Here is a 13,033-nt window from a genome sequence, read left to right on the forward strand (position 1 = left end):
ACGGTGGCGGGCACTACTGTTTGGTCTTTCTGGTGGAGATGGTTCACGTTCTGTAGCAAAAACAGCAAGAAAAGAAAAATATTCAATTCAGTGCATAGGGATGCCTGTGCAGAGGTATCTGCTGGAGGAAAACCGCCTTGGTGAGTGAGCTCAAAAACAGCTCCTGGATCTATCTACTCTTACCTACCCTTTGATGCTTAATTTCTCCATGATGTTGGAACACAGTATTTTTGCTGCCTCATCCCCTTTCTGCTTGTAAGATAAAGACTATGTTACCTCTTACTTTTCTTTCTGGAATGGCTGGAAGATTAATTTGTTTACAAGTGCCACTTGAGTGCAGGCAAGTCTGTCAGTACAAAATCGTAATTCTGTGTTTACGAAAATTCCAGATGTTCTCATATTTACGCTTTCATTAGGGAATACAGGTTTTTTTTATTCCTTCCCCGTTTTTATGTCTTTGCTCTGTAGTGTTACCAGTAAATTGCTTTTCTGAACAGGTTAGAAAATTATGCAAGAAAAAGTATCTTTCTGTTACTTTATCCCCTAAGGAAAATAAAATCCTTATTTTACTCTCCTTTTTGTGCATGTTCAGTACACTTATAAAATGGAGGATTCACTAGGTGCACAAACCTTACAAAATATGAAATGCCAAATGAGAACACAGGCATTCATATCAGCAGTGACACCAGATAACATGCTTGATACATATTACACCTTTATAAGCCCATCTGCACTACAGCCCAAATTCAGGGCAACCTCAATTGTTTTTGAGGTGAGGGACTACTCATATACCTGACAGGCCTGACAGCCATTTCATCTGCATTCAGTGGTGCATTTTGGAAAAGCCAAATGTCAAGCAGATGCAGTCACTTGTGAACATTGAAAAAATGGCACTAAAACCTTAACAAACTTCCAAGTGGACAATTAGTTTAGTGGCATTCCTCATCAGAAGCAATTCGTAATATTACTCTGACACACATAAGATATGCAGTGTAATCAGTGCATGCAAACATGCAATAAATTGTTCAAAGCATTACTTTTCTAGAGTAAGGGAAGTTGCCATTTGGCTAAAGATTATTTTAAAGAAATGTCTGCTATTACATCCTATTTATTTTTTTTCTACTTCTATATTACAGGAAAGAAAAATGCTTCTGAAGCATTTGGAGAGCCTGTGTTTCTGCTTGTTGTGGCTGTAGCAAGCTCTGCTTTACTCAGGTGAGCTTGGAAATGCCTGCAGTACATACTCAAGACAACTCAGCTTCCCTGATGACAGCATTTGCCTTATCTCAGCTGCAAGCTACAAGGCAGAGAAGCAGAACCTGGATTTGGAAATAGAAGCTTCCTTTGGCTGCAGCTGCTGGAGCTGGACATTTTAACCCCAGCTGAGGACTAGGCAGCTCTCTATCTTCAGAAGTGCTATTTGCCCAGTATAAATGACATAAACCAAGATCAACATCTTAGTTTATTTTTCTAGAGTCCTTAGCATGCTACATTAACCTGACAATGCTTAATCTGGTGTTCATTTCACAATACACTTCATGCAATTCACAGCTGTAATTGGTTTTACACTGACGTTACACATTTCGACCTAGCAATGGGAAAAGAATAACTCTCAGTAATATTTCTCTGAAAAGCGTCCAAGCGCAAATAGCACAGAGGCAGGTCATGCTAGTTTCATGTGCATATTTCTTTCTTCTGCTTTTCTTCCACTGCAACAATGATCACTGGCATAAGATTGTAGTCATTGATTTAGTCCATTTGCAATTGAACTACGTTTGTTTGATTTCTTGTGTCCTGAGTAGTTCTCTCTTATAAAACAGCATTCAAGTATTCTAGTTTAACATCCCCATTTTTCTGAGTTAAGGAACAAAGTAGACCTTGGGTTTCTGTTTCCATTATGAGCCTTCCAGAGTCCCATAACTGATAGCCATTAAGTCTTCCTTTGTAACACACACTCAGCACTAAAGCCAGAGTATTGCTTTTTGGCATTATCCAGTGAAGTGCAAGAAATTAAATAAGTTATGTCTTTATTGCTGTAGTACGATACCAAGCAAAGTCACTTTTTAATACAATTGCAAGGGTTTTTCAGAGTACTTGTCCCTTCTCTTAGGGCCCAGTAGTTCAGCTGCACTGCAAGTTATCACTTTTCTATCGCATTTCAAATGTCAGCCTAAGAAGATGTGTTGAGTATTCTTGAGTCTGAAGAATCAGACCTTTCATCATACTCATCTTCTGTGTATATCGGTTGCTTAGACACAATAGGACACCCGTCATCAGGGATTGAGATCCTAGGATCTTCTGAAGAGCGGGAAGGAAGGACAGGCGAGCTTCGGAAAACGCTGGCTGAGTTGCTAGAGAAAGGACTGACGTACTGGGACCGCAGCTGGTACTGCTGCTGCAGTGTCATCGTGTTCCACAGGGTAACATCGTTGGGCAGGAACGGGCTAGACTGGTTTCTTGCCAAAGTGTTCCTCAGCATCAGCGGGTAGCGTGGTGGCTGAGGGAAGGGGTGCTGCAAAGGTACGGCTAGAGGGTTTGGCACGACATTACTGGAATCAGCAGAGAACCTCAGTGTGTCTGGAACCCTAAACGCTGAGCCCACAGACCACTTGGAAGAGGAAATAGGGTACGAACTCAGTGTGTGCTCAAAAATGTGCCCACTAGAAGGCAAGACAAGGCCATCAGACTCTGCAGTAGTTCTCTCCCCACTGGCCACTGAAGACCGACTGGACAGGAGAACCTCTACAGCACTCACTAGATCACCGCCGCACCCCTTCAGGATCAACTCCAGCACAGTTGGCTTTTGGTTAGGGAAGATCTTTTTCAAGACTTCAAGCGGAGGTCTGTTCGCTTTCAAACTGAAAGGTAAAGAAACTGTCCCAGAGGGACCTTCTATCAGGAGGTGGTTCTGCTCCGGGTGGTACTTGGGGCTCTCTGGACGGTTCTCTGTGCTCCCACCATTTTTCTGAACTGCGTAACCAACCTCATCCACTGAAACTATTTCAGGGCTTTCAGGGGTGAAGCAACTTTTGGTTTTAGTCATGTCTGGGGAACTCCTTTGGTCTGCATCTTTGTCACTGTAGGTCTCGGCATTGTCTGCTCCACTGGCATCGCCCAGTCGCTCCTCATTCATGTCTGCAAAGAGAAGGCAGGGAAGTTAAAATCAAGTTGAGGCCAAAGGCTTTTACAGACATTTGAGGATAAAGTCTTCTTAAAGTGAACAGAGCGGGTTGCTAGGGAGAAAAAAAATAATTTAGAAAGGTGTTTTTCACAGAGATCCTGCTAAAATTAAGGGAGGTTTGCAACATCTCATGAGAACAAAACTGCAAAAGAATAACACAGCTTGGTCCAGACACCTTATGCTGCCTTACAGGTATCTGTCTCATTCTCCCATATACAAGAAAGGAAGCAGTGGTTATTTTTCTGCTGTGTCAAATACGCTATCTCAGTCCTCTCTCACTGGTTATGAGGCAGCAATACCTACCCACGTGCAAGCTTTCTCTGAGGAACTTCAGCACTTCCCTCACTCACTGTGAGGAGAAGATATCCAGATGGCACTTGGAAGACCAAAATTCCCTCTGCAAGTTCGACAGCATTGGTGGAACCGCTCCTTCACAGTTAAAGAAGTCTTCAAGTGAACCAGTGTATTCCAGTTCTGGCTCTGCAGAAACTGTTTCCTTCCCCAGCAAGAATCATAGGCTTTTCCTCCAAACCCTGGAGCACAGCTGATGCCTTGGCCCTTTAAAGCACAGAATCTAGAAAAATCTGGTTTGGAGAAGACTTCTGGAAGGCATCTGATCCAGCTCCTGTTCAAAGCAGGAGTCACCCAAGATACAGAGCAGCTTGCTCATGTCCCTACTTCGCTGAGTTTCAAGTAATTTCCAAGGATGCAGACTCCACAACCTCTCTCAGCACTTGTTCCAGGTACCTTGCTTTTTGTGTGCTAAACTAAAAGGCCAAGAGCTGAGTACGGGGCTGAAAACATCTGCTGAACACACTGTCTCCAGATAGACACTCAAAAATCTGATACCCCAAATCTCTGGTCACTTTGGTAACGCTGGGCCAGAGTATGGAAACCTCTGAAATAAGACAGCCTGTCAGAAAGAAGGAAAGTTGGCAGCTTTCAGAGTTTATGTGCAAGAGGGCAATGTACTTGCTTGATGTTGTTCAGAGTTTGCTCCCAAGAACACTGTTCTGCTGGCCTTCCTCATACAGCACAATCATCTCCTTGGGAATCATCAATGTTTGGGGGAAGGGTTGCTGTCCAATTTGCAGCTGACAGAGCCTACTTTAACTGCACAGGGCAATGCTTTTGAACACATATATGTAACAGAATATCTGCAGAAACTAGTACAAATGTTTGCTTGGTTTCCCAAGACCCTGATGACCAGTCCAACTAAATAAATAAGCTATAAGAAGCAAGCAAAGGTTCCCAAAATGTGCTGATGATCACCCCTGATTAACCAAGATGAAACAAACTAAAGATGTGCAAGAAACTGAGACTTGCTGCTACTGCAGACAGTCCTGTCTCCCTCTTGCCCAGGTATGGGCAGGGCCTTTCCCCATGCAGCGGGCTAAGTTTAGCGTTGAACAGATCAGCTCAAGTCAAACTCTATTAGCACGATTTACCCACCTTGAGAGAAAAGGCAGGGTCTGATTAAGTCAGTGCTGAGCAAGAAACCACTGTGCTTGCCAGAATGTGAGCTGTAAATAAATATGAGATCTTGGCAAAGCACTGCCTAACAGAGAGCACGGCAAAGGGAGGTTCTCCTCATGAGGATGCCTGTGCCAGGCTGAAATGATGGGCTATCCTACAGCTGTGGGATGCTGCGAGTTTGGGCTGTGGAAGATGTGCATGGGAGTAGAGCTGAGGAATACAGATGCCCTTATGAAGATCTTGCCTTTCTCTTTCAGCAGGATAACCTGTTTTGGGTGCTCATTTTTATATTGATTATGCTCTTTGACCCAATGCAAATGGAGAAGCAATAATTCTCCATGCTGGTGTATTACAGAAAAGTCAATGTATGTAAGCTCTTCTTCACACACTCAGTGCATCAGTCTTGCCTTAGAGGCCAAAGAGGGATGTGAGAAATATTTGCTATTAGCAAACTGAAAACCTTTTGAGGAGGTGGTAAAACTTCAGCATAGCTCATCCATTATTTGAAAAGAACACGAGGCTCAGAATATCTTTTCCTACTAATCCTTTCTTATAGTCATAATCATGCATTAATTATAAAAGGTGAGATGCTAAGAATAATTCACATCTGAGTGAACGGGCAATTTATACATACAAGCCTTCACAGGCAGTCTGGCAATTGCTAATGACCTTTGTCCTGTCTTGCTGGAGTTAGAAGAGGCATTTAAGGGAGATGATGGTCCTAATTTCCACATAAATAGATTGTACTGTGATACCCAGTACTACCAAATGGACCACTTACTTGCAAGTAGAGCCTATTTCAGAACTACAACCTTTTCCAGTGTATCTTTATGGGCTGATAGCAAATACCACTGGGTAGCAAATGCATGCTAAAACCAAAAACAAAAGTACAAACAAAAATCGGGTTAGGTCTCCCTAATACACTCCCTGATCCTTACAAAATATTATTTTCAAGATAATTCAGGTGTGTTCAGTTTTGAGTAGCCTTAGAAGTATCCTCACCAGGCTTGACTAAAAATTCTCTTCGAATTCTGGTAACTCATCTCACTGAAGTTTGCATCTTTACCACCTGGAGACTGCACAAATCCCGACCCTTAGCCTGGCACAGGAACAGCCCCCTTGTACAGCACAGATCACAGCGGTGCATCTCGCCAGGATGCTGTATGCACACGGTCAGACCCGTAGAACAGAATTTCGGTGGTATAAACCAAAGGCACAAACCAGATGACTCTCCGCTGGTTAACACTGAGTTTGGATGCCGTGATGTTTTATTCTTCTGCCTTTTTGAGAGTGGTTCTTACCGCCGGTGCCGGCTGATGCTTCTCCCCGGGGCTTCAGGAGAGCCAGACGGCTGCGCCTGCTTATCGGGCCTCTTTCCAATGGTTTCTTGCCAGCAGGCCACCTTCCGACCCTGTTTTCCACCCCCTGACACCACATCCGAACCACGGCCACAGCACGGGGAGCACGGGGAAAGCGTGCTCAGGGGCTGTCACCATCCCACCCCCCGGGAACCTTCGAGATCAGGGCTCTGTCTGTGTAAAATGGGCACAAAACAGCAATTGTTGAATAAATGATGATGTGGGATACCAACGATTTTGGTACATCATAAACACCATTATGTGGGCACGGGCACATAATTGTAGAAATGCTGCTGCATTAATCCCAAATGTTTAGATTTTCAGGTACAAAAATGCTAATTTTGTGTTCAGACTGTATGATCCCCTGCGCTTAGCCAAAAGGTTTTGCTGTTTTTTTTTCACCACTCCTAAGTTTCACATTAAGATTGTTCTGGACTTCAAGAAAGAAATTTTGTCCTCAGACATTTTCGTGTTTGTGGGTTTAGAGTGTTTTGTTTTGTGTTGTTTGGCGGGGGTGGGGGGGAGGGAGGGAAGTCGGTTCGTTTGTTTCTGGTTTTGATTTTACTTTGGTTTTGTGTGTGCGTTTTGTAGGGCTTTTTAATTTTTTTTATTATTGTTTGGTTTTCTTTGGGTTTGCGTTTTGTTCGTTTGGGGTTTGGATTTTTTCCCCACACCCTGTATTTCAAATTGCCTGCATTCAGGTATTCACTTTGGCAGCCCTGAGTAAACTAGGAAAATTGTTTTCAGATCGGTATAAACGATGGGGAGTATTCATCAAATAATACTCTTGCAGAAACAGATACATCCCCAGATCTACAGAGATGCAGTCTAAATGCAGGTAGACATGAAATGCAAAACAGTGGGAGAACCGTGCATGCATTTCTCAGGAAAATCTACATTAATAAATAAAGCTGCTACAAATTTGGAGCAGTGTAAATCGCAGCTTTTCCTTGACTATTTATACATTAAGGATCATGAGTCAAACATTGTAAAGCGTCCAAATAAAAATATAACGGGTGACAGAGAGCAGCTGTTCTCTTCAAGTTAATAACTTGTCTGGAAAACTTGGTCTAATACTTTGGAACCGAATTTGCTTCCTTGATATTCCCACCGCTGACTTGCTGTTAAAACAGTTTGCACTTTAATTGTTAGGACAGCATTTTCCACAACAGATTTTCTTGAATCCCCAAAACATCTGCTATTTCCCCTTTTCTACTAGAGCTGTCCGATACCAGAACTAGCATAAAGCCGCATAAATCGAAGGTCGTATAGAACTGACTGGGGGTTGGGGTGCTTTTCTGGTTGGTTGGTGAGTGGGTTTTTTGTTTTTTTTTTTGTTTGTTTGTTTGTTTGTTTGGGTTTTTTGAAATTACTTTCACTCCAGAATTTCTTCCTTATCTGCAAAGGTCTACGGTATTTTGTAGGAAGCTGGTCACTGCTCCCAAACTAACACAGAGACTACTGTGTTGCCTTAAGAAGCTGGCTCTGACATTAACAGCAGACTCATAATAGTGTTATATTGTTTACAGGCTGTGACAACTATTACTAAGAGAAATGCTCTCAAGTGGGAGATGAAAGTTCATGAGCACAGCGTCAGGAGGGGGAATAATTCCGGGTTAGCACAGGCGGATACAACAGGGGTAGTTTCTGGGTGCGTTATTTGCCTAAAACAGAACTTTGCAACTTGTCCCACCAAAATGACCAGTTCTGGCAGGAATAACCAGATGTGATTCTACTGCACATCGGGAAATGCCACCTCCGTACTGAAAAAAAACCTCCCATGAGACTTATGTCCAGGTGGAAGGCGGGGCAGAGAGAGAGAAAAGGGGTGAGGAGCTAGGGGAGCAAATAATTGCTGTTTTGAAGATGTTTTTCAGTAGGGAGAGAAAGAGGAAACCCTGCTGTTCAAAACATGCAGGATGGTTGGAAATAAACAGGTTGTCTGGTTAAACAGTGTCTGGTGGTAGGTGACAGGAGGACCCCCCCAGATCATTTTCTGCTTTGCTCTCGCTTATTCCCATGTTCGTAAGAGCCGGGGACGAGGAATGAAAAACAAAACCAGAAAACACCACAAAAAAAAAAAAAAACCACCACACACACACATGAAAATACCCAAAACAAAACCACCACCACAAAATACCCCAACTCTGTAACAGTCTGGGACCAGGGACCACTCGGGGCAGGTCTGTGAAGACGGGAGCGCCCAGGGTACCTCGTGCTCTCCAGCCCGGCCTCATCACGGGCAGGGGCCGGCGCGGAGCCGCTGGCCCTGATTTATGGAGATCTCCGTTATCCCCCTCCCAGAAGCTGTTAGCAGAAAGTGCTGACTGGCTGGCAAAGAAAAATCTCTCATCAATACGCTTTGATTGTATTTTGCAAACAAAATGCCTGTTGCTTGGTAACATTTCACTTGAGCCTGACCTTCTCCAAAAGTTATTGCTATCAGATTCGATTTACACTGTCCTCCCGTGATTACTGTAATCTTTTAAGCTGGGAAGTTCATATATCAGGGGGAAGAAAAGTTGGCCGTGCAAGTTAATACCGTTTCTACCCGCCAGATTTATATCTTGCTGGCGGAGTTTTTGTTTTTACTTTCTGGAAGGAGCTAAGGCGGCTTTCCCCCCCCCCCCCCCCCCCCCTCCATTGTTCCCCGGTCTCTTCCCTCGCCGCGGTCCCTGGCCCGGATGGTGCCGCGGCGGAAGAGGCTCCGAGCCGCCAAGAGGCTGAAATCAGGGGGAAACCTGGGGGGCGGAGACACCCGAACGCCCCGGCCCGAGCGAAGATGCGGGGTATAGGGAAGACAGAGGGCGGGCAGCCGATGCCGATGGCCGGCCAAGGGGAAGCGGGCCCCAGACCACCGCTAAACTCACCGCGCCGGGGGACTGGCCGCGCCAGCGCATCGGGCCCGGCGATGTGTGTTTTCCGGACAGAAGCTGGAGGAGTGGAGCCGCTTTTCGGGGGCCCTGAGGATGCCCTGGCGGCCAGGCTGACTGCACACCGCCCCGCGGGCTCCGGCTGCACGGCGAAGAGCCGTGCGGTGCTCGGGGTTCACCGGGGCACCGGGTGCAGCCGCCGCCTGTCACTAGAGCGGCGGGCAGCAGCCTGCCGGGCATCCTCGCTGGGAAAGGCTGTCGGCTCCCGCCCATGCACGGGGCGTGAGAAGGGCACGGCCGCTCCAGGCCGTTAGTTTTGCGTCCAGAAAAGTGTTACCGGTAGGTCGCACTCAAGAGATGCCGGCCGCGGGCGGCGGTTTCCGGGTCAGCATTACCGACCTGCCAGGACAGTTCTGAACACGGCCCGGCGGGACATGCCAGCCTCGCGGGAGGAAAGCTCTAGCTACCGGGCAGCCCCGCTCACCCCCTCCTGCCCCCGGCCCTCCGTGCCCCTTAGAAACCCTGCTGCTCCCGGCGCCGCTTTTTCCCGGCAGCTCCATACAGAGGTTTTGTCCTGGACGGGGACTCGCAGCCGATGTCCCGGCTGAGAAGCCCGGCTCCCATCGACTCAGCGGGGCCAGGAGAGGCAGAGGGGCGCGATCCACTCGAGACGCTCCCACTTCCCGGCCCGCCTAGGGCAACGGGCCCGGAAGCGGCACGTCGGGTAACGGGTCGGCCGTGGTGGTGTTACCAGTGCCCTCCGCTGGTCTCGGTGGCTGCAAACTTCGCGGCTCCTTGCTTTTTAAGAGCGACAAAACGCAACCGTCGGACTTTCCCTCCTTCCCCTTCCCACAGCACCCGTCTGGAAGAAGGGAAAGCTGTCACCTTTCCTTCCCGGAGGCGCTCGTCGGGGTCCCGGCCCTTCCCTCCTCCCCGCGCGCCCTCCCCACCTTGGCCCCACGGCGCCCTGCCCAGCCTCACCTGCCTTAGGGAGCGGCCCCGGGAGCACGGGGGGCGGCTCGGCTGCCCAGCGCAGGGCAGCGGCGGCGGCCAGCTCGGCGGGTGCCCGCGGCGGAGCGGCGCATGTCGGAGGCCCCGTTGGCGGGGCGGGGGGCTCGGCGCTGCCCGGAGGCCCCGGGAGGGCGCGCAGGGAGTCCGGGAGGAGGCTCTCCAGACTCTCGTTGGCCTGCTGCCGGCGAAGCGCCACCTGCGCGGCCATCACCCGCTGCCGCTCGATGATGAGGATGCACTTCTCGCAGGTGCAGTCCTTGAAGCGACAGTAGCGCTTGTGGCCCTTCAGCCAGGACAGCACGCCGTGGTTGCGGCACCGGGCGCACTTGGGCGTCCGCTGCAGCGGAGCCCGCGGCGGCTGCGACACCGGGCCGCCCATGTAGAGGTACGGGGAGCCGTAGCCGTTCATGCCCGCGGGAGGAGCCCGATCGGCTCCGGGGCGGAGAAGGGAGCCGCAGGGGCGGGCGGACGCCTGGACGGCGAAGGAGAGGAGGCGGACGGCTTTGCCCGCGGGCTCCGAGGGGGGCGCCGCCGTAGCCTTGGTCCGGCGGGGTTATCCGCCGCGGTGGCACCTGCGGGCGGAGTGCTGACGCCGGCCGGCGCGACACTGCCTCTTCCCGCACCGCCCTGCTGAGCCCAGCGCCCCTCCGCCCGCCCCCGTCCCCCGCCCGCCCCCCTTCACCACCCGCCGCCACCCTCCTTCCCCGCCGCCGCCGGGGGGATGAGGGAGAGGGAGGAGTGAGGTGTCTGTCCAGCCGTCGGGGGCGGCGGCGCTGCGTGCGCCGTGCCGAGGGGTCGGCACTGATGCCACCCACCCCTCCCCCCCCCCCTGTGAAAGAAGCGCCCGGGGCTGGAAGCGAATGGGTCTGCGAGGTTTACACAGGCTCCGACCCTCCGCGCTCTGCCGGGATCTCAAAGCCCAAGACGGGGGGCGTCTGGACCTCGAGCGGGCGTCCCTCGAAAGCCCACGGGAGGCCACGAGCGGCGGCCGGTGTGTGGTTGCTGCCGTGAACCCGTCCGTGTCTCAGCGCTGCGGGAGCTTTAGAGCCCAAAGTGTCATCAAAGTTTTGAGAAGCTGCCCGGGAGCAGGAGCTGCGCGGATAGTGACCCGCGAAGCCGCTGCCACCCCGGCGGCCCTCGCCACGGCCGCTGCCTAAATGCAAGCTGTGGCGATGGAAAGGCACATGCAGCTCAGGGCAAGCTAGACTGCTGGCAACCTATCCGATGTGTGTGATGCAGCGGGTGGTAATTTTCTGTGTCTCCGGACGCGGGAAGGCTTCTCCCTGAAACACGGCAGCGAGAAGTTTAAATCCAAATTCGGTAGTTTACCAATCCGTTTTCCGGTAATATACTACCGAAAAAACGGTATAGGAATACCGGATGGCGAATACGGGGGGACAAATTGCCTGCAAGCGTTTGTCTGCCCGCGCAGCAGTGTTGAGCGGCGCGTCTGGGCTGCTTCTCGGACTTGAACCCGTTTCGCTGCCCCAAGATCGCCCCTGCTTTTCTCTGGCATCTCTCCACTGTAACCGCTACACGAAATAAACCGTTTAACGAGGGTACTTAATTAGAAAATCAGATTTAAAAATGGGGAAGCATTTCGCTGGAGAGAAGCCCAGCGTGAAGGTATTTGCTTTATAATTCATCACTTGGCTCTTTGCTAATTACTTTTCTGCTTCTAGGGAGAAAGCGACTCGGGGAGATCTTTCCCCCCACGACTGTGTGCGGAATGAGAGGGAGGATGAGCGCCCATCGGCTAAGCGCACCGAGGCGGGAGGCGGATCGTTCATGTGCTGGGAACGGCCCGTTTTCCCGCAGCGCCAGTGGGACCTCCTGATCCTCCCTGCCGGGGAGCGTGCACTGTACACGTAGAGTCCCGCATCCCGCTGCACCGCGGGGCATCGGACACACGCGTGGTCCCCGTCAGGGACAGAAAAACCAGACGCGGAGCAAATACCCAACCACTACAAAACGGCAATGGGCGCGTGAAGGACGATGCGCCGCCGCCCTTGCGAATCCTTTCGCGCAAAACGAAGAAGCGGGATACTAGTGCAGGTGAAAGCGAGGGGAGCCCTTGACCCTCGCCAGCAGGATCGGGGCCCGCGGGGTGCCTCCGCCACCGCGACAGGGTGGGCGGGCAGCTGCTGCTCCCGAGTCGGGATGCCCCGGCGCGGCGGCGGGCTGGGTTAGGGCCGGGGGCCCCCTCTCGCTTGGCTGCACACCGCGGGTTTAGGCTGAAATACTTGTTTGATATAGTGCCGTAATCCTTTTCTCATATTTGATGGGGTTTCCGTGTCCTAGTATTTGACAACATCTCCCTATAGGGCCAGGTTCGTATTTATGTTCGCAAAACGTCCCCTGCCTGAAAGTCTATTGAAACCTAATACCTGACAGACCAGGTTCCCATTTCTGCGCGCAGAAAAGGTTTATTCAAGCACATAATAGGATCCCGGCAGAAAGCTTTTCAGAAGAAGAGGCTATGGTAAACTGCACCACATGAACTCCGTTTCCAGGGCTATTAAGCTTTTAATTGGAAAATAGCAGAGGAAATTTCAAGGTGACTATAACGTGTTAGCAGTTAGCCCTAGAAGAATAGGCTGAAAGAGAATGAATGTGCGGAACATATGCTGCAAATAACATTTAGTGGAAAGGGCCTGGCTCCGAAGAGCCGGACTTTCCAAGGAAGAAGCACCGACTGAAGGGGAAGGGGAGGTGGCATCGGGCTGGAAGGTCAGAATCGGCCCGAATCCGCTAGCGTTTCGCGGCCTGTCGGTGTGGAGACGGCTGGGGTAGACGGCGCTGCCGCCTGTCTGCCGGCACCCGCGGGGACCAGCGCGTTTACACTAGTGGCGTTCGTACTGCTCTGGAAGACGCGTCTGGAGAGGGATGTTCGCGGGAAGACGGGTCACGGGCGGGCGAGTGGCAGGATTCGTTTCAGCTACACCTCGCCAAAACTCATGTTAGGCGGGGCAAAAAACGAAGAGCGCATTATTACCCACGATTTGCCGCTCGGAGAGCTACTCCGGGCGGCTCCGAACGCCCGCGCTGTCCCATAATACGGAGGAAGAAGAAGACATGCCGGCCGCGCTGGGCTGCGTAGCGCTGGAGGGGGAAGAAACTTCCTGTCAGACTTC

General features: G+C 50.6%; 1 protein-coding gene across 1 annotated transcript; it reads right to left on the minus strand.

Moving 5' to 3' along the window:
- Positions 1-1,449: 1,449 nt before the first annotated feature.
- Positions 1,450-10,484, minus strand: DMRT3 (doublesex and mab-3 related transcription factor 3). The gene is made up of 2 exons (XM_057406094.1): positions 9,870-10,484; positions 1,450-3,135 (listed from the first exon to the last, which is right to left on the minus strand). The coding sequence occupies exons 1-2, from the start codon at positions 10,306-10,308 to the stop codon at positions 2,171-2,173; spliced, it is 1,404 nt and encodes a 467-aa protein (XP_057262077.1). The 5' UTR covers positions 10,309-10,484; the 3' UTR covers positions 1,450-2,170.
- Between the last annotated feature and the right edge of the window lie 2,549 nt (positions 10,485-13,033).

Source organism: Pezoporus wallicus, unplaced genomic scaffold (assembly GCF_028554395.1).
Source record: "Pezoporus wallicus isolate ANWC-B61680 ecotype Strahan unplaced genomic scaffold, APGP_CSIRO_Pwel_v1 contig_7506, whole genome shotgun sequence".
NCBI lineage: Eukaryota > Metazoa > Chordata > Aves > Psittaciformes > Psittacidae > Pezoporus > Pezoporus wallicus.